At 36.5% G+C, this 27,675-nt stretch overlaps 1 protein-coding gene across 1 annotated transcript in view; it reads left to right on the top strand.

Annotated features, from left to right (window-relative positions):
- ATP9B (ATPase phospholipid transporting 9B (putative)) overlaps window positions 1-27,675 on the top strand; it is a 143,000-nt gene that overhangs the window by 3,822 nt on the left and 111,503 nt on the right. The window contains 4 exon segments of the mRNA XM_031552722.1: window positions 3,967-4,117; window positions 7,420-7,533; window positions 10,108-10,216; window positions 20,451-20,509. Of these exon segments, the coding sequence (XP_031408582.1) occupies window positions 3,967-4,117; window positions 7,420-7,533; window positions 10,108-10,216; window positions 20,451-20,509 (433 nt within the window).

The raw sequence follows: 27,675 nt of genomic DNA, 5'->3' as shown, positions 1-27,675 counted from the left end.
TTTTTTGTCTTGCATTATTGGGATGCAATTCATTTTTTAGGAGTGGAAACTCTTCATTTTACAGCTTTACAATTTTATATTCTGTAGATTTACTTATTAAAAAATCATCTGATGGTTGTTGTTTAATTGAAAAAGTTTCACCTTCTTGGCAGGAGTAAATATGGCAGGTTTGTCAAAGTTCAGTGTTCATTAAAATTGATTTTGTAAAAATCCTTTATTCAGCTTCTAACTTCTGTGCAGACAATAGGCTATTGTTGGCCAGAACTGAATACTGTGAACTTTATTTGCAAATCTGTGACTTTCTAAGTTTTTACAATTGAGAAGGAGGAAAAAAATAAGCAATCACAACACCTCACAAAATATAAGTACATCAAATGTTGCCTCTGATTTTGAACAAATTGAAGATAACCGATATAAATTCAGAAACTGTGTATTTCTTGCTTTCATACCATAGGTAAAAGAAAACTTTGTGATATGTAGCAGTGGTTTTGTGGCTGTAATCATTTCCCCTTTAACTTACAAATTCTCTTCAAGCATGTGAAATTATAATGCACGTAGATCAATACTCTGGAGTTCTTTGGGCTGGATTGATTTCTTTCTCATGAGATTTACATTCCACTTGTTATCAAAAAACACTTTGTCCCTATGAAAATGGTGCCATTGAATGGCATTTCCATATGAAGTGAAGGGGATATCAAATGCTCGGATTAATTTGGGCTCTAAGATGGCCTGTACACTTTCAATTAATCTGCGACGCATTTGTTATGCAGAAGCATGGGAAAATGCTGATCTTTAAAGAGTGACATGACCACTGTGTTGCTTTTGGCCTGATTACTGAAGCTACCTGTTGAGTACAATAATTACAGTATGTTTTCTTTGCAGAACTAGTTTCTGCTACTTAAAACCTAATAAGGAAAAGCTGACCCTTGCAGACAATGTAGAGCTTTTATATTATCTTTCCATTATGATGAAAATGCTGTTTTGTGAAAGATGCTGGCAGTTAAGCTTGTAGGATAAAAGTAATTAAAAAGGGGAAAAAGAAGTCCTTATTATTAGAACTACAGAGTCAGTTGAGACTTGCTTTAGCTTTTGACTTGGTGGGATGCTCTGTATTTACAAAAAGTTAAGGGTTCTTATTTAACAATTACTGCATGTTTTTGAGTATAGCATCAGTAATGTATAAGACAACTGTGGTAATTCCTTCAAATAAAAAAAGCCATAGAGTGCTTTAAAGTTTTTATTTTCTAGTATGTCTGTTCATACATACATTATATTCATAGAGATATCACATCTTATAGCTAACATTTTTTAAAGAAAAAGCCTTCAATGCATTTTTTGAATTTCCTAGACAAATGCATTTGGAATAAATGTTTAAATCAATAAAGATGTGTTATTCTTTTATTATAATCACTGAGTCCATAGTGTAAGGTGTTTTCATTAAAGATTTCAGGAAAATCTGAAGCGTCTTGATCGTGTTATACCTTGCGTTGTTTTTATGGTTTTTGAAGTTCAGAGAATGTTACTGATTCATCTCCTGATGTTTGTTTCACAGAAGATGGAACAAAAATCCCACTAAAGGGTCAATTTTCTTGCACAAGAATCATTTCCATATTATAGGATATTAGAGAACAGATTAGGTATGTGCTGGGTTTTTATAGATAATTTGTGTTTCAAAAATACCAATTAGACTTCATTGTTCCTGAAAATTTGGATTAATGTAAATAGGTTTGGATTTGAGGCCAACATCCCTCTCTCAATCTCCCTGTGATATAGCAATGATTACTGATGAGACTGTAAATTAGAAATACCAAATGATTTTGGCTCTTAAGTTAGTAAAACTCATCTGAACCATTACGGTATTGATCTGGGCATGAGCCAATTTCATCCAAGATTTTCTTGCGTATGGATTTTGATGTCGTTAGCTTTGTGCCAGTCCTTTCTATGAAAGGTGTCACAGTTGTTTCTCAGTCGGATGCCATTCTTTTGTCTGTACTTTTTTGGCATCTGCTGCCCAATGCCTGTGGAAATTCTACAAAAGACATTATATTTAATGGAATGTATGGTCTTTTTACAGTTCAAATCCAAAAACTGATTTAAAAAATACAAGATTTCAAAAGCTGTCAGTAGATTTGTCTTGAGGCTTGTAGGCAGGCAGACGAGTATCATGCTTTTGTTTGCTTTCTTTGAGAAAATCATCTTTTGCTGCGATTCTGTATCAGCTGTATAGCTGAGTGATAAACTTTGTGTTTGTATTGTTCTTTCCATCCCCCGCCATGAAAACTAATGTGTATAAAGCTTTAATCGTAGAGCAGTTTTACGAAGTTTAGATCTGAGATGTTATATTGTTTGGTTGTTTCACTTTATGCTACAAGTGTAAATGCAGTCTGAGTCCTTGCAACTATATTCACAGTTCTAATGAGGGATGAATCTGACTAAAAACAAGTCCTCTTTTTATTCTTTATGAGCTTACAAGTGGATCAGTGTGGTCTGAATTTACCCACACAGTTGTACAAAGACTTGTGTCTGCTCAGGGGCGGGAATGCACAGCTTTATTACTGAAGGAAGGTGGTACTAGCCATTTTAGCAGGATGGATTCACAGCCATTAAACTGTCTGTGAACTGTGATGTGTAGAAGGCAATGCTGCTCATGTTCATGTAGGGACTTTTGTCATAATCAAGGTATCTTTGGTGTTTTGAATGTTACTAAAAAGCATGACTGCATTTTGAATGTTCAACTACTGCTGTTAAAGTTTTCAAAGAAGCGTAACTGTCACTATTTAAAATCGATGGGAAAAAAATTCAGAATGGGTGTATATTTGTAACGAACCTAAAATGCACAGAATCAAATCAAATTGATGTCCCTCCCATAGTGAAAGCTTTAAGAAGGAAATGCTAAGAATCCAGAATTCACTGCTGAAGTTCTTAAATATCACCTTGTGAGCACTGTGTAGTGGCTTTTCCAAAACGTAATTGCTTGGAATGATTTTACTTTTGCATAGTCTAGTTTTCTAGAAGAAAATTGTAGAGCTTTGAATTGCATTTCTTCTTTGGCAGAATTGCTTTGTAAATAGACCTGTGATAATATAGATGGCATTTTATGTAGGATGTGATATTATGTAGCATGTAGTGATGTAATCAGTCTTTCTTGAGTGCTTGTTTGTGCATTCCATGTCACTAACGTGGAAGAATTTTTAGAAGGGACCTTAGTGGCCATCCAGTTAATTCCTTGCCTGCGCAGTATAAATTGCACCTACCATATATTTCTGCTCCAGCAAAGTCTGACAGCTTCAGTAGTAGCAATTCCAGCTTCCTTCAGCGTTTCGTTCCGCCCTAGTCATTAGGAGGACGACTCCTCCTCTGTCTGTCCCCTGCCTCTGCTTCCTCCCAACATTGATTTATTTGCCACAGTTGAAGCCCATCATTATTTTCTTCATAGAGAACAATTTTTTCAGTTTTTGTTAGAGTGAAGTGTATTTAACTTGACAAAATCTTATTGGACCTTCCTGTAAAGAATGTGAAAATGTTTTTTATATCTATATTAAAATATATTTGTTATTTATCCATATTTTTTTGGAATCATAGAATGGTTGCAAGGGACTGTAAAGGATATCTAATGTCCTTTGTCCTTCCTCTCCCCTGTAGGGACTCCTTCCACTTGGTTGCTCTAGTATTTATTTTATACTTTATATTTATAATCACATGCATGTTTCATGTTTTAGATATATATTTATTTAAAATGTGTGTATATATGTACAGATGCACATATTAAAAAGTGTATATTTGTGTCAAAGAGTTTAGTGTAAATAAATATTAGAAGTAAACATCTTGCTTGTCAATGTAGATATGGAGGGGGAAAAAAAACCCTGTTTTTCTTATGTATTCGTCTTTAGGATTCCATGTTTGGAAAACAAAGACAATGTACTTCTAATTTATAGTTTTAAAATCAAAAATTGTTTTTCTTTTCAGTTGTTCTGATTGGCTCATAAACATTTGCCGAAGAAAGAAAGAGCTGAAGGCTCGCACGGTGTGGCTTGGGTGCCCTGAAAAGTGTGAAGAAAAATACCCTAAAAATGCCATTAAGAATCAAAAATACAACATCTTTACCTTTATACCTGGGGTAAGGTGCTGGTTTTCTGATATTGGACTGACTTATGTTCTGTAGTATTTTTGTCTGCTCTGCAAAAAGATAATTTTGTGTGCCCAGATTCTTCATTTTTTTCATTTTTCTTGATGTCTTTAAGCACAGCTGTGAGTGAAAGCAAGGCTACTTTTTCTTAAATGTTGTATTTTCAAAGGCATATTTACATGAGAAATGTTTGCATGATTTGAGTGGTTGGAATTCAGTGAAGCATTACTAATTTGAGATGCATTTCCATGCAGTTTTCTGTACACGATTAGAAATTTAGAATCTCCTTCTTGAAACAGAATCACTCCTAAATGATCAATTATAAAAATACCAGAGAGCACTAACTGGAGATACAACCAGTTGAACATCAGCGTACTCATACAAGTACTTTACTGTACTCACTGCCTTTGAAAGCATAATAACTGATGCACTCTGAACTATAGGATGCCTCATAAGGAAAAATCTATTTATATGAACATGGGCAAGCCTAGGTTAGTAGACCAGTACTTTCCAGAGTTGTAGTTCTTGTTGGCGTTTTAAGAATAATGAAGTCTTGGTTTTGATTGTAATCCTTCAGACAGTGCTTCTGTCATGGAGTGAATGTGGATTTGTTGCTTTTTGCCTTGTTTTTTGAAGAAGCTATACCGTGCCTTCATAGTTAGCTTCTTTTTTTGTTTGTTTGTTTCCAGTGTTTAAGTTGCTTGCTTACACAAGTAAGTTGCTTACATGAAGGTGAAATGTTTGTTCACACTCTCAAAAAATTAGTTACTATAATGAAATACAGCAATAGGGGAAAAAAACTGTCGAAGCATCAGCACATAAAACCTAAAAATGTATGGTAACATTCCATATTTTACTAGTACTTTCCAAGCATTCTGAGACCTGTTGCATTTAAATGTAGAATACATCAATGTTTTACAAACATTCTTTGTCTTAAATTTTTTATTTCAGTGATCATGCAGATGTATGAGTATTGATTCTATTCCTTTGGTGACTGGCAGATGCTTTCTAATGCATTTCTTTATTAAAAAAGAGACAAATGGCTTTGTAATTAAGACTGATCTCCTGTCAAATAAATAAAATGTCACTTACCGTAGGCAGATTAAATATTCTCATCTCCATCGAACCAAGTAAATGTTTTCTTCTCAAGTTTAAATTATTAAATTCAGTGAAATTGGTTGAGGTGCATATGCTTTCCTAAAGGTCACAAAATTCATTAAGCATATAATAAGCCATTGATTATTGTGACTAGAAGTCTTCAGTGTATATTATAAATCCTAAACTAGATTCATGTTTCCTGTAAGGATCAGCCATATCTTGCAATTCTCTGTTGAGAGGGATTTGTTTTTCACCTCTTTGGATAATCTTGATTTAGCTGTGCAGACGAAATCACATATATTTAGTATTATTTGAAATTCAGTTGTAACAAAGTGGAATCCTAAGTATGAAATACAACAGTAGGTGAAAATAAAAGGCTTTTGAATTTTAATTCTGGACATAAATCAACAGTCTTCATTGATTGGAGGTACTCTGTAGCTGTTCTGTTCCATTGCAAGTACTTGTGGACAGCACATTCGTATTGGTTCCAAATCCATAGATGTAGATGTAGATGTTGGCCTGAATGAGTTCCCCTAGTTGAAGTCTTCATCATGTGAAATCTGTCTTCTGCTTAGAAGTGTGTTTTTTTTAACAGTGCAACTGACAATAGTTAGTTTTCAGTGATTTTTATATCAAAGTACAAGCTTAAGATAACGTTCAGATTAACAGGATATTATTGGGTGAAAGAGTTATGATGTTTTCAAATTTAAGTCTAATTTCCTTGCATTTATTTAAAAAAAGGAGGAAAAAAAAAAAGAAACAAAACCAAAACATCCTGCTTCTAATAGCATGTGCTCTTGGTTTACTATTTCATCTTAGTCTTGATACCTGTATCAGGAATTCTGTATAAATTCTTATAATACCTGAAGTGGTCCACAGTTTATCATTCCTCTTATGAACTTCAAAGCAGTAGTCTATTTTTTTGTTATTAGTTTTATGTGACTTCAAGTTTCCTTAACGAGACTGAAGTGTTTAAGTTTGTGTTGAAAAAGCTGTCAATGATCTACTATATTCAAAGAATGTGTAGGAAAGTGCTGTTCAACCTCTGCCTGCAGATTTTAATCCAGTCTGTAGGATGGATGTGGTTGGAGGCCCAAAGCTCCCAGAGTATTCTGTGGATTTTTTCTTTGACCAAATAGATCAAGTCTTTGTAAACAGCAAGAAAAAAAATAAGGCAAGAAATGATGAGCTGCATCACTACTGTGATGATACAGAAGTTCGTGCTGAATAAGTTTCATTTTGGAAGAATGCTCCAATGTTCCTTACAAATACAAATTTGACTTTTTGGCTTTACATATTTATCACTTCCAATCTTGAAATCTCCTCTTCTGGTTTGAGGTTGCTTAGGTAGTCTTAGCAGAACAGTAGCAATGTATCACTCTTGCAAGATGCTGACTGTTAAGGTGCTGGTACTTCGTGCTTATGGACAGACACCATAAAATTAACTCTCTTGGGTATTTATTTCACCTAGGGCTTAGTTTTTTACATAATTAACTGATAATACTAATGATGAGAGCAATATATATCTGTGAAGTAACTTTGATTTTCATACAGAAGTCATTGCACTGCACACTCTTCAAATGTGGCATTTGAACTGTTTTGAATGCTTTAACTTTGAAACAATTGATTACTGGCTGTTCCAGATCGTGCAGTCCCAATTTTACAATAGCATTCCCAGTCCAGTAGCCTCTTCTGGTTATTCTGTCAGATACCATCCTCACCTACTAAAGAAGCATATGGAGTCTGCTGTTGTACTGCCACTGTAGGGGGGGAAATTCAGAAACTTATCTTGCTTGTCGTCATAAACATAGTGGATGTGAATTATTGCAAATTTATTTTAAATTCCATAGTAAACTTTTTGCTCTGTGATCTTGACAGATGTTAAATGTTTTTAAAGTTTTGTAAACTCACATAGCTCAGTTTTCAAAACATAAAAAATCCAGGAAATTGCTTTGTCAGATTGAAAAGTCATTGAGATAAAAAGAAATTTTCTCAACAAAAATAGCTATCTAATAATAAAATGATAGTATTATACTGTATAACACACTATATAATATCCTAAATACTATATACACTAATGTTTGTCTGGCAGTATCTACTGTCATGATCAAGTGATTTTATATATATTACGTGTAATATTTATATGCATATAAAAATTATGGTATTTATTCTGTTTTATGTTTTTTCCATTTTAGGTTTTATATGAACAGTTCAAGTTTTTCCTGAATCTCTATTTTCTCATCGTGTCCTGCTCACAGTTTGTACCAGCGCTGAAAATAGGCTACCTGTATACATACTGGGCTCCTCTGGTAAACAGAAAAATGCTATTAACTACACTTTAAACTTCAAGTGAAAAGCTAATGTGTAAAAAAAATCTCATAAATTTGCATCAGATAAGCTTCACTGAATATGGAACAAAGAAAATGCTTAAGTCAAATTGCAGTGGGTATTGCAGGTGGAGTTGTTTGATAATGCTTTTTGTTAAGTGACTAGTCTGAATGTGTAATGCTTCTTTCTAGCAGTTGGTCACCTGAGAGATTAGAAAAAAAACAAAACAAATCTCAAAACAACAAACCTCAGAACCTTAGCTAATAGAGAACCTCATTTGGAAGGTCCAGTTCTTTTTTTGTGTTGACTTTTCTTATGGCTATAGCAGAATTGAAAGCATACATTTTTTGCTTTCCTTCTGTCTACTTTAATCATTATATTTTTTTCATAAAAATTGGTGAAGAGTGGATAAAGCAGAAGGAAACGGTGTCTTGGAAGTAAGTTACTCATTAAACATGCTTTTCCTGATCGATTGCACTTCCAGTTGCACTGGTTTCTTTTCAGTATGCCTTTCTATTATTCAGCCCTCTGCAGTATTTTCTTGGGAAACTGTTCAAACTGGTTGCCTCCGACTTGGTTATCCTGAGGTTTGGAAATTGTATTCTTTTCAGAGGAGAGACCTTTTTTAGTGGTCTGCCAGCTATATTATTGTGACTTGTAATTCTCATCTTATTTGTATCAGGACCATTAATTCTTCTACATCTTCCCAAGACACCCTCCCCACCCCCTCTTTTTAAAAACAAATCAGGAAAAATATATTCTTTGTTTTCCAAATTCATTTTAAAAAGAAGTAGTTTTTTATAGTGCTCATTCTCAGAGGTATTCGAGAACAGTGACATTCTGACTGCTTGAGTAAAGGTCATTCTTAACAAGTCAATGTAGTAAATATTCTGGATTGATTTCATTGTTTAAATTGTTGCAACATGTGTCCATTTAAGTACTGATCAAGGAGAGGTTGTCTGGACATAGAGGTGTGAAGAATCTCCAAGACAACTTTTGCTGCAACAAAAAACCCAACAGTTCAAAGACAGGAAGATCGTTCAACAGTGGGAGGTCGTAAGGGAGTATTTATGAAGGGCTTTCTTGCTGACCCAGTAAGACAAGACAGAAGTTAACCTTGTCTGGAAGTTGATCTCTTCATTGTGAAATGCTAAGTAGAGATCTGTACATTAGTGGGGTGGTAAGGAAAATTAAAAATAAAAAATCACTTAGTATGACATCTCTATCAAAGAGTAAGCAATTCCCCCAAACTTCATAATGCAGATTATCTGTTAATAACATAAATGGTTAGTTCTGTATAGACTTGATAGGTCTTATTAAAGGATATTTTGAATATCATTTCCAGTATTCCCATCCAGCAACATGATCACAGCTTGTGCTAGTAGTTCCCCTTTTTGGTAGAAATTGCTGAGAAAAGCTCAATAATCAGAAGAGTAGCTATAAATTAGTTTTTGTTTGCTTTGTCATTCAAGTGTGTGAGGAAATTGAACAAAGACAAGATTACAGGAATTCCAGAGAACACTTTCACAAGTAGAGCAGCAAGTCAGTCCCATCGCATCCACAGACCTTTCAGAGTGTAGTTGACTGGTTTTGTACTTTCATATTTTCCGAGGTTGAAAATGGAGTTCTGAGGCAAGACTGTCTGAATTTTCAGCTTAAAGGGCTAAATTGAGATCTGAAAATTGGGTTTCAATAATATTAGCATGGCTAGGAGATTCGGTTGTGCACAAGGAATCAGTAGGAATATGTTTTACGAAGGTAGTTTCTTCCACCTAGTTCTAATTTGATTGGTGCACCTAGTGCAAAAATGAACAAATAAGAACTGTGTAATCCAAGCTTGCAACAGATTAAGCCTTGGAATGTTGGGCTGGAACTGGGAAACAAACTTGCTATTGCAAGGAAAAATTGTAATCAAGATTGTTTTAGGAAAACTCTACATCTTGATTTCTCTCTACTAAGAGGGTTGGGGGAAGACTGACAAACTGCAAGCTGTCTAATGGTTTAAAGCTTTCTGTAAGGAAGGGGAATATTGGTGGATTTCTGAACCTACATAAATAGTCTAAAGACTTATCTTTTGGAGGATTTATGAATATCTAAACCTCTTTTAGTGATCTTACTTGTATGAGAGTAATGAGTAATGAGAGTAAGATCCCTGTACTGTTGGAAAATGATATACCTCTTTCACTCATGGAGAAAGACTACGTACTTGAGTTCAAGAAACCAGAGACTGTATCTGAGAAGAAACAGAAAAGGGAGGGAGAGAAGAAACTCCTACGTGTTTATCCCAGTGCGGTCTTATATTCTTTACCACATGTAGAATTCTGTATTTCTAGGAGCTGCAGTGGCACCATCCTGTGAAAAATTCAGCAGAAATATTTAAATACCTAATTTTTCAGGGGAAAAAAAAAGCTTTTTTCTTTGTCAGTATTTGTGACACATTGGTAAATAAGAACATGAACTTAAGTATTTACTTTCTTAATTAGAGTAGTACTCCTGCTTGTGGTTCTGTTCTAGTCCTTTGTTAATTCTGAGTTGTATCTTTATATCTCTAACAGGGATTTGTTTTGACGGTCACAGTGGCACGGGAAGCTGTTGATGAGTATCGACGTTACAAGAGAGACAAGGAAATGAACTCACAGTTATATAGCAAGCTGACAGTACGAGGTTAGCAAAACCACTTATATAAATCCTTAAAATATTTAATCTGTTTTTCTCAAATATCTCTTTTCAGCTCAAAGAAATATCTAATAGATTCAAACTATACTATTCAAAATGAAACTGATACAGAACTAAAATGTGTGATTCACTCAAAGTGGAAACTGTTAGATTAAGAAGTACTATAAATCTGTTACTACTTATAAATGAAATGTGTATGCATATATTCAGTATGTTCTTGAAGCATATTACTATTTAGCACTGTAACTTCAAACTGCAGTTCCCTGAAGTTGATAATGAAAACTTAGTAGGACTGTCAGCTCTATGAAGTATGGAATCAGGAACTAAGAAATGTAATCTAATCAAAATTTTGAGACTTTGAATCTTGCTATATGCATTTGTGTTTAAGAAAAGGTTGTTGCATGCTTATGTATCAAGTATTGCTTTCAGTTTTTACATATAATTTGAGATTACGTGAACACATAGTAGGAACAGAAAGCTTTAGTATCTGAAGTTTTCTTTCTAGAAATTAATAAAAGGAGAAGTCACAGTTACGACTTAGGTCTAGTCACAATCGGATGTTCCCCAGGGCTCAGTACTGGGTTTGATATTGTTTAATATCTGTGATGCTGATGGTGGGGCTCCAGTGCACCCTCAATAGGTTTGCAGATGGCACTAAGTTAGATCAGAGTGTTATCTGCTTGAGGGTATAAATGCTCTATGGAGGGATCTGTATTGGTGGGCTACATCCAGTTGTATGGCATTCAGTGAGATGTCAGTTCTGCACTTGTCTCAACCCTATACAGTGCAATAGGCTGGTGAAATTATAGAATTATTTGAGATAGACCTTTGAAGACCTTCTAGTCCAACTCCCTTGTGATGAATAAGAGTATCTACATCTGGACTGGGTTGCTTATAGTCTGGTCCAGCCTGACACTAAATATCTCCATGGACAGGGAAGAGTGTGTTCCCTTCTTTATTGTGACTGCCCTTTATATACTGAAAGGCCACTGTCAGGTCTTCCAGGAGCTCTGTCTTCTCCAGCTTGAACAGGCCCTCCTCATAGGAAAGGTGTTCCATCCCTTGGATCACTTCTGTGGCCCTCCTCTGGACCTTCTCCAGTAGATCAATGTCTCTTCTATACTGAGGACACACTGGAGAAAAATGGATGTGATGAATGGACCACTCACTTGGATAGTCACGTTCAGAGTTGCAGTCAGTAGCTCAATGTCCAAGTGGAAACTAGTGATAAGTGGTGTTCCTCAGGAATCAGTGTTGGGACTGGTGTTAGGTAGCATCCTTGTAGGTAACATGGACAAGTGGGATTGAGTGCACCCCCAGCAAGTTTGCAGACAACGCCAAGCTGAGCAGTGCAGTTGACAAGCTAGAGGGAAGGGATGCTATCCAGATGGACCTGGACAGGCTTGAGAGATGGGCCCATGCTGACCTAATGGAGTCCGAAAAGGTCAAGTGCAGTGTCCCACACCTGGGTCGGTGCAGTCCCAAGCACAGATACTGATTGGGTGTAAAATGGCTTGAGAGCAGCCCTGAGGAAGTGATGTTGGTTGATGAAGGATTCAACATGAGTGAGCAATGTGTGCCTGCAGCCCAGAAGGCCAGTCATATCCTGGGTTGCATCAAGAGAAGTGTGAGCAGCAGGTTGAGGGAGGTGATTCTGGACACAGTACTCTAGGTGGGGTCTCACCAGCACAGAATAAGGATCACTTCCCTTGACTTACTAGATGCACTTTTGATGCAGTCCAGGATATGGTTGGCTTCCTGGACTGTGAGATCATGAGACTGACTCGTGGATGGGAAGCTTGACACCAGTATCCCCAAGTTCTTCACAGCAGGGCTGTGCTCAATCCTTATGTCCCCCACCTTCTATTGGTAGTGCGAGTTGCCAAGACCCCATGTGCAAGACCTGCACTTGAATTTGCTGAACCTCATGAGATTCACCTGGGCCAGCGCTTAAGCCTGTCTAAGTATCTCTGAATGACAGCCCATTGCTCAGGTATGTTGACTGTACCACACAGCTCGGTTATTAAAGAGCGTTGGTCCCAGTGCAGACTTCCAAGGGACACCACTTGTCACTAATCTGGACACTGAGCCATTGACCACCACTGTCTGGGTATGATCTCATAGCCAGCTCACTGCCCATTGAATGATCCACCCATCAAATCCATACCTTTCCAGTTTGGAGAGAAGGGTATTCTGGGGGACTGTGTCAGAGGCCTTGGGGAAGCATGACTTCTTTTGGATTCAAAGTCTTTGATGTTTCACAAAGATCTTTGAAGAAAAGAAGCACTTCAGGAATGAAGTTACAGCAATTACAATAGGTTAAAAATAAAAAAATACAATAGGTTTTATTGTATAAAATACAATAAAATACAATAGGTTCTTGTAAATACTAAATATGGACATAAAGGTAGATAAATATTTTTTCTGTTATGTTGCTTAGCATATTTTAGTATTTAGATTCAGAACTAAATGCCACATAGAAAAGTGTAAAAATAATGAATAGCTTTTTATCAAATCAAAGTAGTGAATAACATTACAAAACAAAATGAAGTAGCAACTACCTTGGAAGGTCATTTTCCTACAAAACTCTAGGAAGTCTCTTTTAATCTTTTCATGCCAGGGACAATCCTTAATAGTTCCAAAGCATGAAGATGGTAAGAAATGTGAGGTTATTTCTCAAGCAGTTAGAATGTAATAGTGTATATTTTGCCGAGAGTGAATCTGTTCAGACTTTCCCAGCATATGTTTCACTGCACTTTTTAGTGTATCTTGGTGAATATATTTTGGTAGTCTGTGGGAAGAGTAATTTTGCCAGATGTGGGAAACTTAAGAAGAAACCCTTGGAGTAGCTCAGGATAATTTTCCTCACAAAAAATATGAATGAGTCCTGTATTGTAACACAAGTTTGTTCAAAAATCTTACTCTTCTGTGGTGTGTTAACTTTGGTTGCTGGGTTCCCACAGGGCCACTCTTATTCTCCTTCCACAGCAGAACAGGAGGAGGAAAATATTGGGGGTTAAAAAGCCAAACAAACCAACAAACAAAAAAAACCTTGAAATAAGGACATGGAGGTTGCTCAACAAATCAGAGACAAAAGAGTCCATTTGTTAAAGAATAATTTATTGCCAATTGATAATAAAGTAGAATAGTGAGAAATAAAAACAAATGGAAACCATCTTTCTCCCACTTGCTTTCTTGCCAGACTCAGCTCCTGGTCCATAATGGTTTGTCTCTGTTGTTCCTTCGTCTACTCTCTTCCCCTGCTCCAGAGTGAGGTCCCTGTCGTGGGAGCAGTCCTTCTGGAGCTATTCCAGTACAGTTTTCCCATAATCTTCAATTCAAGAACTGCTCCATCATAGGTCTTTTACTTGGAGTGTAGTCTTAGAGGAACAAATTACTTCACTGTGTTACTCACACTGGCCAGAATTTCCCACCAGACAGCCTGTTTCTGGAAGTGCTCTTCTCCACATGCTCTGACTTCATCCAGATCATATTGACGTCCTGCTTTGTCCTATCTTCCAAGGGCTGCATGTGGAAATCTGCTTTGCATGGTGCCCCATGGTCTACAGAGAGACAGCTTGCTCCACTATGGGCCTGGAGTACCTCCTGTCCTTCTTTTGCACTGGCCTTGGTGCCTGCAGAGGAGTGTCTCTCAGTTTTGACTCCTCACGCAACTGCTTCATGGCTCTTTTTTTATCCTCCTCAAATATTGCTACAGATGTACAAGCAGTATCACTTGCTGGCTCAGCTTTGACCAGTGATGGGTCCCTTTTGGAGCTGGAACCTGCCTGTGCTTGGCATGAGGCAGCCCCTGCTCTCTTCTCACAGAAATACCCATGCAGCCCCCTTCTGTTACCCACATCTTGCCATGTTAACACCATTTTAAAAAGTAATTTAAAGGTAAGTAAATGGTGAATAGCCACATTAACAAGGATGTCATCTACAACTGTGAGGAACAGTAATGTGGAATGTGGAAACAATGTGGAAACTAGCATTCTTTCCTGGAATTTGCATTCAGCAGGGAGCAGCATAGCAACTACTGTTCTTCCTTTCCTTGTCAACCTGAAATAGCTTTATCAACCTTTAGAGGTACGCTGTGGCAATCTGCAAATAGTATAGCTATTTATTTAACTCACGTGGCTGCAACGGTGGCATCTGGACCTTTACCATTTTTAATACAGTCTGTAAAGAAATAGACTCTTACACTTTTTCATTAAAGCTATAATTTAAGCTGCTAGTTGGTTCTACTTTTTAGAACCTGTTATGACGTGATGCTGAACATACCTTTGATATAGCTTATATATGCTGTCCTATTCAACAGCACTGGTAGTGATCTGAAATCCTTAGTTCTGAAGTTTATGGCTTATAATTATCAGTGTGATATCAATGCCAGTAATTTTAAGAGCTTGCTTTGGTGCTTTTGGTGCCTGTCACTTTACTTTTCTCTCTAGCTTTCTAAACAAGTATGGGAAATTTTCAACATTTTCTCAAATATTGTGGCTATTTAAAGGTAGATTGCTAGGCATTTAAGCAGCACTTTAAATAACAGCTTGGGAATCCTGATTCCATCATATTCCCAGTCTATGTATAATATTTTTTAAATATGTGTATTGAGAAATTTCACTTTCTAACTTCTGTTAGAAATGAGTAACTTCTCGAATTAAAACCTGATTTGGTCGCCTTGACACTGCTATTTTATACACATGGAATACAGATTTTGAAATAATATAAATGAAGTCAAGTAATTATGTCAGCAACTGATGCACAAAGAGCAGTACCTTCTTCAAAACAGAAGGTTTAAAAAATGTTTTTTCTTAAAAAAGTAAGAGTAGTGTACTTCTACCTAGAAATATGTAAGTTTATTTCAACTTTCAGATGTTGGTGCCAGTGTTATCATGATTTCATACTTGTTTTATGTTCTGTTTGTGTTCTTTCTTTTTTTTTTTTTTTAAGTATAGTGGTATTGGAGGGAAGATTCAAGGTCTTTGCAGTAAACTCTGAATCACACATTGTCTGTGGTGTGATAGCTGAGCTCTGAATGTTTTGAGGTGGAGCTGCTTTCAATAATGAAAGCTTTGTTATAACTTCACTCAGGATTAAGCCTTATGAAAAACTATTTAACATACATATAAAACAATAAATGAAAAATTTTTGCAGCTCATAATTAATAGGATTTTTTGAAACAGTTCATTCTGAAACTGAAACGTGTTGTTTTGAGGCAAAAAAAAACCAACCACGAACTTCCTGTTTTGGTAAATTTAGATGAATATTTTTACAGACTTTGAGGATTTAGGAACGTATCTATGCAAATTAATAAAGGCTACATCTCAGATAACTATTTTTATCAGTAATTTTCAATACAATAACAAATAATTACAGAATTTTGGTGATACTCTGTAAGTGAAGAAATCGGTTAGACTTTCCTAGGCTACAGGCTAATGGTTTAGAGAAAGAAGGCTTTGTTACTTGTGAGTGAACAAACTTGATACTGATTTAATTAAAAGCCTGAAAATCAATGCCTCTCTTTAGAGTTGCTTTTCAGAGTGGAACTGTACTTCATACTTCTGTAACATCTTGTGTTTTCCCCTCAATGATTCTATGACTTTTGTAGATTTTATAGTCTTTTCTTTGAAATAGATATTTTTCCACCTCAAAAATGGAGAAATTGACATAGAGAAGTTAAGCAAGTTGCCTTGCTCAAATGAATGGCTCAATAGGAAAAATACAAGTTATCACTTGTAGTTGCTTACTTGAGGGAAAATAAACTCCTGTTACTTGAATTGTGGTTAATTACTTGTATTAAAGTAGTATATGTAGACTGATTGATCAGTTAAAATCTTCTTACATGGCATTGCAGTGCATTAAAACCAGGACTACTTTGACTATTCGATGGTGTTGCCGTTCTGTGGAGTCATTTTGGGCCTGAGGTACTCCCCAGACATTTTAAAATAAACATTTTATGACTGCTGTGTTGCTAGTATAAGAAGTAATGGCTTTTTAAGTGATACAAGATCTTGCATTAGTGTTTGTTCTTATCAGCAAGTCAACTTTTTAATAATATGAACAACTGCTATAATAAGGATAAAATCAAGTGTGAAAGCTAGTATGCTTCCTTTAAAATCTGAGCACTGAGAAATATTTTAGGGAGCTAGAGAAACATGAACAATTTCTTTCACTTTTAAATTCTGTTCATACTGTGCTCCTAAAATGCTACATTACTGAGGTTTTTATCTCAGTTGACCTTTTTTTAATTTCAAAGTGTTCTCCGTTAAGAAGCGTTCAGTATTAAGTCATTTATACCTGAGTTATCTGCAACTTTAAAATCAGATTTTTATCAGAATGCCCCAATAATTACTGTAATACTGTAGTTAACTAAAATCTGTATTAGAACTTCTTACAATGCAACTTCAGCTCTTCTAGTACAGGTCATTCTTATGCTTCTTAAAATGTACTGCATTTAGAAGAATATATTTCTGAATCCAGAGGGAGGGAAGATTTAGGTTGGATGTCAGGGGGTAGTTCTTTACAGAGAGAATGGTGAGGTGCTGGAACAGCTGCCCAGAGAGGCTGTGGATGCCCCATCTCTTGGGGTGTTCAAGGCCAGGTTGGATGGGGCCCTGGGCAGCCTGGTCTGGTATTAAATGGGGAGATTGATGGCCCTGCATGTGGCAGGGGGGTTGGAGATTCATGATCCTTGAGGTCCCTTCCAACCCTGGCCACTCTGTAGAGAAATATTAGGTCATTATTGCTTGCAGTATTTCAAACCTGCAGTTTGTTCCTGGTATTTAGATCATTTGGAGCACATACGTTTTCTTTAAAGCATTGTATCAATTTAATCTGGTTGATCAGGGAAGCTCTAAGCAACAGCAAGAAAACTTAGAGTTTAATTTAAAAGAGAGTTTCAAAAAGAAGCTGGAAGAGAGGAAATGTCAGCTGTGAAGCGTCTCTGGAGTTTTAAATTAGTGGTTTAAAGCTGATCTCAGTTTGCTATGTAAAATGGAGTTTGAAGGAAGGACTTGACAGCATTTGCACTGAAAAAATCATCATCACTGTAACTTAATGAAGTCTTTCTTTCAGTTCCCCATTATATTACATGTACTCTAATTATGTTGACTGCTGAAGCTAATATATACTAGATAAAACTTTGATGTGGTTTACCCCTGACTAAACAGAGCTTGGTATTTACTGGTTAGAAACAATCTCTGTTGCAAGTTCAAAAAGCATTCTTTTCAGACAGTACTCAAGATACAGTGTGTAAGATGAGCAATTTGAAATTATTTTCAAGGTCTCTCAGAAGTGCCTGTTCTTTCAGGAGTTTTTCTACTCAAAGAAATGCTCATTAATAAACTCCTTTCTAATACACATAATACCTTATTCTGTTTACTTCATTTCTTAAATTACGTGAAATACACAGCACATGTGAGAAGTGTATTAGGTTTTTTCAAATAATTTCAGCGCTTTTCAGAAGACTATCTTGAAAGCATAATGAATCACTACAGATGTTCCAGTATTCCAATTCTGCATAATTCTGTTTGTAGCTTTAGGCAAAAGCCTTGCACCTCGGTGGACTATGAAGTTTGGATGTGCAGCCACTTCTGATTGCTTTGGTTGTTATTAATAATTACACAGGTGGTGAAGAGTGTCTTGCTACTGAGATGTTTCTAATGAAAAAATAGTTAGCAAGAATAGTTTATGAAGCAAATAACGTTGTGAGTTTTTTCTCTAAATGCATCTTTACTAATTTGTATTTTAATATTCTCTGAAATGTTATCTCATTTTCCCTTTTTTCTGATGTAGAGGAGAGCATTAGTTGCCAGCTTTTCAAAATCTAAAGTTATTTTTTTAATTACTGCCACACTTAACCATTTAGTTTTAGTGGATGTGTCCTGTTGTTCAGATTCATTGTAGAAATAATTCTTATGTCATAAGCTTCCATATTTATAGAGATAACCAGACTCTTCCAACAAGATACATAAGTGTACTATAAAGAAGGTGTTCCAAAGTGTCAGTCACTAGAAAACTGTCTATTAAGGAAATTTTTCTATTTGTAATGTGAAATTCCCCAAATTATAGGCTGAGTACAAGCAAAGATGATGTCTAGGTTCCTGCTGGTATATCTTGTCCTTGGAGTCTTTGCTGCTTTAGAGTGCCACAAATGAAAGTTCTACTTTGTCATCCAAAAGTTAGTCTGTTTTGGTCTTTACTTTAGATGCTGTTAGAACATGACTGGAGATTTCAGTTGTTTGATTTGATAAAATTGCTGTTAGTTTCATTTGGTTAATACTGCTGTATAGCTTTAGTCACATTTGACTGTATAGGTGGCATAGTTGAGATGCAAGACAGAGTAAGTACTTGGATTTTTGTCTAGTAGGAAATTCCCAGGAGATAAATTGATAACAAAATAGATGCTGTTCACCTCTAGTCAAAACTTGGGACTTGTTGGAAGCCTGTGAATTCCCTTTATAGTTAGGCAGTCTAAATATGTTGACTTGTGAGATTGACACTAACCTGATTCCTGCTCCAGTTACTCCTGTAGAACACTCATATTTCTTGCTACTGCTTTTATAATCAGCAGTTCTGCTGTTCTGATCACCATCACAGTTGGGTTATGATGAGACTGGGAGTCAGACTGAAGATATGATAGGTAATATATTAAAGAGTGAGAAGCAAGGATGTGTTTGGCAACTAAAAAAAACTGGATTGTTTCAAAGGATTTTCAGAGACAAATACTGGCTTTCCAAAATAGCTATGCAGATAGGCTAAAACAATAGATCTGATCTCCACTGACATTGTTTCCCTATGTTGGAAATGCTAATGTTATGGAAAGCATACTGAAAATTAGATAAATTATAGGAATAAATTCATTAAGTAAACTAAAGCTTCTAGTTTTGCATTAAATGTCATTTAAGTTATTTTCTCTTTAATCGTAAGATACATTCAGTCAAAGGTAGTAAAATGTAGGAATTTTGTCAAAGTAAGTGCCAGATCTCTCTTCATTGAGAGGTACAGTGAGGATTTGGGGTCTATCTTAGTTTCATTTCTACCTCCTAGGAATGAGAAATGACAGAATGTACATTAATCTGCAATTCATAGTACTGCCTATTACTGATTGCTGCTTCTGCAGTGCTTCTGTGGGTCCTCTCTTCTGTAATCCATTCAGTTTGATTTTTAATTCCTTAAGAGTCTGTGTTTTGACATGCTAACAAGACTCCCACTGCTTCTGATGGGAAAAGATTTCGTATGGATGTACATTTCAGCTCATCAGGCTGTGTGTGTGTATATATACATGTAAAAAAGTGTGTGTGTATGTTTACAGCCTGAGTGAACACATCTGAATTTACTACTACTTTTGTATCTTGGAAGAGGATGACTGGTACCTTGTTTATAGGGTTATTTTTTTATTTTATTGTTTTTTAACTCAGGGAAGCACTGCTTCCTGAATTTGTAGCAAGGACCTAAGACTAGAAATCCTCAACTCTAGTGAGATCAACAATAGCACATTTTGGGCAGAAGCTTAACCTCTCCTCAATCTTTCAGATAATAATACTAAGATTTAAATGTCATAAAAAGTATTCACTTCCCTACAGAAAATGCAGAAGTAAAATTGACATGTGCCATCTGTTTTTAAATGAGTTGTTCACAGCAGTTACTGAATGGGCAGCAAGTGAAAACTCTCAGATTTTGTTATTTTAATTTCCTAAAATGAAGTATTCAGGCATTTTTTCTGACTTACAACTTACCTCTTTTCTACTGTGATTTCCAACAAGGCTCAGGCAGTACTGGTTGTCGATGATGTCTGTGACTGAGTAAAGCTACCTGCTGGTCAAAGCCCAGTTATCAACAACTTACGTGTAAGATGCTTTGTGACTAGGCCTAGTCACTTCTGACATGTCATAGGGGGTGCATAGCAGGTGACACGTAATCATTTTTTCCAGTTCTATAACTCAATTATTGCTATTGTTTATCAGACTTCAGTGTCTCTCCAATACTATTACAGTAGCTAATTGCCTAGAAAACTAAACACTTTCAAAACCTCATAATTAATTATCCCTTTAGAGATTACATCTATTTATTAGTATGTTCTTCAAATATCAATTCTGTATAAATTGTAACTTTTTCACCAAACAATAATATCTTGAAGTACATCTTGCATTTATATTTTTATGACTCTTTGTAATCAACCTAGGCAGGCATTAATATTCTTTTTTTTTTTTCTTTTAAGGTAAAGTGCAAGTTAAGAGTTCAGACATACAAGTTGGAGACCTCATCATAGTGGAAAAGGTTGATACTTTTAAAATATATTTTAGAGACTAAAGATTATTAATGTGCTAATTATCTTCCGGAGAGAAGTATATTGAGGTACTTATCTGTGAAGTACTAAGTAAGTAATATTTTAGTTTGAGTCTTATTTGATAAACTTGAAGTCTCTTTTTGGGTTTAATTATAAGCTTAATTGGATGTAAGCCCTTATATCTTATAAATTGGAATATGCTTAAATTTAACTAGTGAAAGGCGTGCAGAATGATATTCCTTGGCTTGTGCTCTCCTAGGTGGGTGTGCTAAGTTGACTGACTACCAATACCTTTCTTCTGGTACCTTCCTTCCAATCTTTTTTTTTGATGTCTGAAGCCTTCTAGGATAAGTTATGTGCATATCTGTGTTCTTAAAAAAGGGAGTGGAGGGGAATCGTTCAAGTTACTTTGATTATAGATGGTGGATGAGAGCTGTGAACTTTCTTTCCTTTAGGTTAGTATCATAGTAAAGACAGTGTTGCTTACTTCAGTTGCTTTGTTTTAGGAAGTGATCTAGGCAAAACTCATCTGTAAAGAGATCTTAATGCAAGTGCTGGTTTTCCTATAATAAGAAAATATCCTTATAGGTTAGGTGTGGAATTTATATTCGCTATCATACCATGCTGTAGGAGGCTAAGAAGCTGTTGTAACCTTGAAGTTGACTTATTTTTCTTGTTTAAAAAAAAAAAAAAATTGCATAAATTTATTTCAGAAGAATGACTTAATTTCTTAGTGCCAACAAGTGATTCTGATTTTGCTCTGTAAAAAAGATGTAATCCCTCAATCCTAGAAAGTTACTTCCGGTTGAAGTTTGTGTCCTTGTATGCAGTTTTGTTTGAGGTGTTGCATGGCAAGTTGTAGATAGGCAGAAGAATGTGGAACCTCGTCAGTCTGCATGGGATTATTACTATTTAGTAAATGACTTTTTATTAAAGGAAAAAGCCTTGAGCAGATATGCTCCCCTCATGATTCATTTTATATCTGTTTTGGTTGTAAATATCCTTCCTTTTTCTTAGAGAATTTAAAGAACTCATGAATTGTTCTAGTCTTTGTTCAGCCACATATGAGAAAACCCTTGTTTGTTTTGGGGAAAACTACTGTTTTCTTTCTTCCTCTGTAGTTAGTACTAAGTCCTGCCCACATTCCCTCCCCTCCCAGCCCCCACTACACCTTTTATCTGCTGCCTGTACCTGATGTCTTGTTGGGACCCTCTGAGCAGCATTTACTAGCATGGACAAGATTAATATTTACAGATATACAGGATGGGCATGCCTTGTCTTTTACTTTGCTATCTTAGTCATCACTTGAACCTATTCCAGATATTCTTCAGGACACTTAAAGCAAGTATTTATTTATTTTGATTTTTATTAAGAAAACTTTTAGACTTGCTTTAGTCTTTAAACCTGGAATTAATTAGTTATGCTGCATTAGGGAAGTTTATAGTGGTGGCAAAGATAATACACTTTCCCTGAAATGTGCCAAGATTCATCCACCTGTTGAATTATACTAGAATTTGGGAAACTGGGATTAATTTGGGGATAAATCTGTCTTGTTTGAGGTAGAGTATTAGCATTTATTTAATCATTGTTTACAGCAACTTATACCATGTGATGTGGATACCTGAAGTTTATAATGTAAAAGTAATGTTAAGGATTTAGGGAATTAGTAGGTATAGTTCCTTTTAATGAGGATTTTACTTGAGCATCTTGTTGACATATATGCAATTACTTGTCTGTTATACTTCAGCCACAAGCTCCTTCCTGTCCCCAAGACAGTTTTTTTTCCTGTTTTTGCTTTTGGTTTGTGTGAGTACCTTAAACTAATGAAATTAAATGTTTTTAATTCTATTTAGAAGTGTATTTTGCTAGGGTAAGCACTTTTCAATTTCATAGTATGACTCTTAAGCCGAAGAACCAGTCAGGAGTGAAATGTTCAATTGCTCACTCTAATGGCAAAGAAACAAGTTAACGTTGTATTTGATTAGAAGATGCATCAACAGCATTTCTTCAGTGAAATTAATGACTCATTTGAGCTGGAGATCCATATGTTAACTAGCGACTGCATCACAAATACTAATAACTGAAAAGCTTTTTTGTGTTTGATCTTTTGAATATCCTCTGATTTCTTTTTTTGATAAATTTGGAATCAATTCTAAGCGATTGCAATGTAGTTGAAACAATTTAGCTCTGAGTAAATTGTATCTCTAGTTTCAAGTAAAAATTTTGTAATGTGATAATACTAGGTCAGGAGAATGCCTCAAAAAGTTAAAGTATTATCAATTTTTAAAGCTTGGAAGCCATTTTAACATTCCCCCTCCTCTTGCTGTAAGCAGGCATGCTGCTTCCTGGTCCTCTTTTTCGGTACATTATTTTTCTATGAAAGCATGGGTGTGCAGAGATTTAAGATAAGTGGAAGAGTTGATGAGTTGTTATTTAGTTACTGTAGATTTTTGACTGGAACAAATTTCAGATCATATGAGGAGAATATATCAGATTTGCTTTTTAATAAGTGATATATTAGTAGCACATTGATAACAGCTGTTTTAAAATGTGAAGCAGTAAAGCTTCATCTTACTTTAAAAGCTTCTCTTAGATAAAGGGGCACAGAACTTTTTTTCCTTAATCTCAAGTGTAAAGTGAAATATAACCAGCATTTGTAAAGACTGTTAACATACACAGCATGAAAATGCAGAAAACAACTGCAGAGTGCCATTTCTAACTCAGAAGTAAGTGTGGATATTTTAGTCAATGAGAAAAGTACATGGTTCATAATAAATGGATAATATAAAACAGTAAATGCAAAATCTTGATGGTCTTGTAGCTTAAGAGCAGTTGTAGGGGAATTGGAGGAATGAGTATGGAGCTGCAGAAGTTCATATTAATGAAGATTTTGTAACAATAACATGAGAAATGAAGAATACCACTGCTAGACTCTTCCATATTTTTTCACATGAGGCATGTGGTCTTTTCTGCAAGGAAGGGTGGATGCATTAGTGGATTTCCTTGTTTTTCACTATGACTAGTGTTCTTAGGTTGGAGGTGGAGCTTCTGAAAGAAGCCCAGAAGCTGGAGAAGCACTTGGCTTCCACTAACTATTGTCTTGTCATTGGCCTCTAGAAAAGAATCTGTAAATCCGCAGCATAGGCCAACACTAAGGGAAATGGGAACACACCTGTCTTGGAGCTCTAATTCTGCTCAGACTGAAAAACATAGCATTATCATAGGTTTTATGACTTGTATATTCAGACTTTACTGTAATCAATAAACATTTCTAGGTTCATCTGCTTGGTAATTGAGATTACGTAGTTTCTTCATGGATTTCTGAATGTTTGAAGTCGTACGTGTTGTCATTTTAACTTGTCTCATTTTTGATAAACGTGACACGAGGATTAACATGATTAACATTTTGCTACTGCTGTTTGTGGCAGTGTATAACAAAACTTAATTTTCTCCATAATGAGGTTTGTTAAGGATTTTTGTAGCGTGCTTGCCATCTGTTTTGTGTAGTCAATCTTTTATAGACTAGGTATCAGATACTTGCAAGGAGATCTTTGCTTTGCAGTGTCAGCAATAATAGTGACATTTTTTCATCTAATACTCACATGGAATCTTTCTACCTACTTCCAAAATACAGAAAACCTGATGGAAAAAAAGACGTGTCAGTCATAAACCGTTTCTTTTCTTACAGATAAGGTAAACACAGTACCATTCCTAGCCTTACTTACATGGAAGAATGCATTCAAATTCTTTAATGCATTTGCTCTACAGGAAGAAAAAAATAAGTAGAGAGAACCCATTTAAAAGACAAAATCAAGGTGTACGTTTTCTTCTAAAATGTGACAAATGGTCATGTCACTAATTGGACAATGCTCGGTTTTGTGAGATATTAAGACCTGAGTCTTGAAAAACTCACCCGATGCTCGGTGTCTATGTGCTGAATGTGAAACATGCTTTCTTCATTGAATCTGATAATGGCTTTTAAAACACGGTAACTCATTCTGATTATTAGAACTTCTATTTAATTCTGTATTGGATTGCTACGCTGTTACTTTTCCAAAATTTTAAGACTATTGGTCAAGTTTTTTAGCCTGTTTAGAAGTAACTGAAGTTTGTAGGCATGAAGCCAGTAACCTGAAACTCGTATAATGGATTTATGTCAGAGCTGGCAGGGAGGCTGTAAAAATGTATAGTTAATCTATATGAAGGCAGTTTATCTGGTTAATTGTTATTGTCATTTAATTAAATATTTAATTGTGAACTTGCATTTTCCCCATCCTTTTTGTTTGTTGTTTTAGGGCTAATTTGCACACAATATATAGTGAGGGTACCCTTTGTCTTGCACTATTTTTCTCAAATATGAATATGAAACATTTCTGGTTGAATCTGTGCTTGTGAAGTATAATAAATGTGAGTGGTCTTCTGTCGTAACGTAAGATAGTAAATACACTGTACCAGCTCCAGTTGCACGTGACCAGCATCTTTAAGGGGAATGCTGTTGACATACAGACAAGCATACAAATTGTTACCTGTTTGTGCTTTTCGCAATGACTGAGAATTGCTGCAAACGATGATATACCTGTTCATAAAAGCATGTAATTTTAAGGTACAACTAGAATTTTTTTTTTGCTGACCATGTAGGGTCTTCAGATTAAAAAAAAAAAAAAATGCATCCTATTTTTGAGTCTTGCTCAATTTTCCATTTTCTTGTTTGCTTGAGATACCTCCTGTTTCCTGGCTTAGCCTTTCCATAGCCTATCTCAGAATCGGTAGAAGAAACCATTTTAGTTCCATTTCTGAACCAGCTTCCCTCAAAGGTGAGCCTCTGTAAAATAAAACCTGAGATTTATTTTGCTAACATTATTCTAAATGATGCTGATGTGACAGCATGGTGCTCTGAAAAATGTTTCTTTGTAGGAATTGAAAACTTTGCCTAATGTTAGAACATCTTAAAGTATCTTGGATATTTTATGGTCAGAAGTAATATTATTAGTGTGATTACTCAAGAACTAAGGCAAAGGTTAAACTACAGCACCTTGCATGGGTCACTCTGAAAGTAATGCCTCCTATTTATTTCCATGGAAACTACAACAAATGCAAATAATGCAATAACAGTATTTGATAGAACAAATTCTCAGCTACAAACTACCACTGTTCAATGCATTCGCCACCATTACTAATGGATTTTTGTTGTTGGGATTTGTAGAGATGGGGTCAGGAATGCAAAGGCCCAACTGGAACTAGACTTTGCAAGTGGTGCAGAGAAAAAACAAGAAACACTTCTACGGATCCATCAACCAGAAAAGGAAAGTCCAAGAAGGCACACCCCTCAGGGCCATCAAGCACTACAGGCAGGCTGGTAACAAAGGACAAGCAGAAGGCTGAGGTACTCAACAGCTTTTTTGCCTCAGTCTTCACCAGCATCTGTTCTTCACACATCCCTCAGGTGGAGGAGTTGGAAGTTGGGGGCTGAGGGGCAGTGATCATCCCACAGTAAGCAGAGATCAGGCTTGTGACCGCCTGAGGATCCTGAACACCCATAAGTCTATGGGACCCAATGAGATGCAGTCCAGAGTCCTAAGGGAGGAGGCTGATGTCGTTGCTAAGGCACTCACAGTGACATTTGAAAAATCACGGCAGTAACGTGAAGTCCCCTGTGTCTGGAAAAAAGGCCGTGTTGTACCTGTTTTTAACGTGGGTAGGAAGGATGACCTAGGGAACTACTGACTTCTCAGCTTCACTTCTGTGCTGGGGAATATCATGGAAGAGATCCTCCTGGAAGCTGTGCTAAGGCACGTGGAAGAGAGAGGTGACACAGGAAAGCCAGTGTGGTTTCATCAAGAGCAAGTCCTGTCTGATCAATGTTGCAGCCTTCTACAGTGGTGTTACTGCGTCAGTGGGAGAGGGAAGAGCCACCTATGTCCTCTGCTTGGATTTCAGGAAGGCCTTTGACACAGGTCCCCACAACATCCTTCTCTCATGGGAAGATGAGTGATTGTTTGATGGCTGGACAATTAAATTGACAAGGAAATGGGTGCAAGACCTTATCCAGAGACAAGTGGTCAGTGGCTCAATGTCTGGGTGGAGGCCAATGATGAGTGCCACCCTTAAGGAATCAGGACTGGGGCTGATGCTCTTTGCTGTTTCATCGGTGATATCAGTGTTGGGATCTAGTATGCTTTCAGCAAGTTTTAGGATGACACTAAGCTGCACTGTGTTGTCAAAATGCTGGCAGGGTGGGATAGCATCTTGAGACACCTAGACAGACTTAGGCAGTGGGCCCTGAAGAATTTCATGACATTCAGCACACGCAGGTACAAGGTCTCGCATCTAAGTTACAGCAACCCCTGCTATCAGTATGAGCTGGGGGATGAAAGGATTGAGCACAGTACTTTTGAAGAGGGCTCAAGATGTGGTAAGTTGGACGTGAGCCAGCCCTGTGACCTCACAGCCCATGAAATTAACCATGTCCTGGACTACATCAAAAGAAGAGTGGCCAGTATGTTGTGGGAGGTGATCCTGCTCCCTCTGCTTTGCACTGGTGAGACTACACCTAGAGAGTACTATGTCCAGATGCAGTGTCCTCAGTACAGGGTGGTCTTGGACCTGTTGGAGTGAGTCCAGTGGAGGGCCTCAAAAATGATCCGAGAAATGGAACGCCTTCCTTATGAGGACAGGTTGAGAGAACTGGGGCTGTTCAGGCTGGAGAAGAGAGAGTTCTGGAAGACCTGAGAGTGGCCTTTCAGTATCTAAATGGGGGCTGTAAGAAAGAAGGGGCAGACTCTTCCCTCTCTCGGGAGCTGTTCAGTGTCAAGACAGTCAGTCTTTGTGCTACCTGTAGATGTCACTGTTCATAGCAGGGGAATTTGACTAGATGACCTTTAAATGTTCCCTCCAACTCAAATAATTTTGTGATTTCCCAATGGGATGAGTATGTTAGAGCTGCTACACGCCGTACGTGTTTCAATTGCTATCACAGAAAAGTGTAATTGGTTCAGACTTTTGTGGAGGTATTACAAAGATGTATCTTCTGCTTTGATACAGTGAATCAACTCATTCTGATTAGAATCACTCAGTAAAATTTACAGGCAGGATTCTATATATATACTGTGTTGGTGACTTGAGATGTTCCATTGTTTCATGCTTTGAATTGAAATTT

Source organism: Meleagris gallopavo, chromosome 3 (assembly GCF_000146605.3).
Source record: "Meleagris gallopavo isolate NT-WF06-2002-E0010 breed Aviagen turkey brand Nicholas breeding stock chromosome 3, Turkey_5.1, whole genome shotgun sequence".
Taxonomy (NCBI): domain Eukaryota; kingdom Metazoa; phylum Chordata; class Aves; order Galliformes; family Phasianidae; genus Meleagris; species Meleagris gallopavo.
The sequence above is the reverse complement of the archived record's forward strand: the minus strand, read 5'-3'. Positions and strand labels throughout refer to the sequence as shown.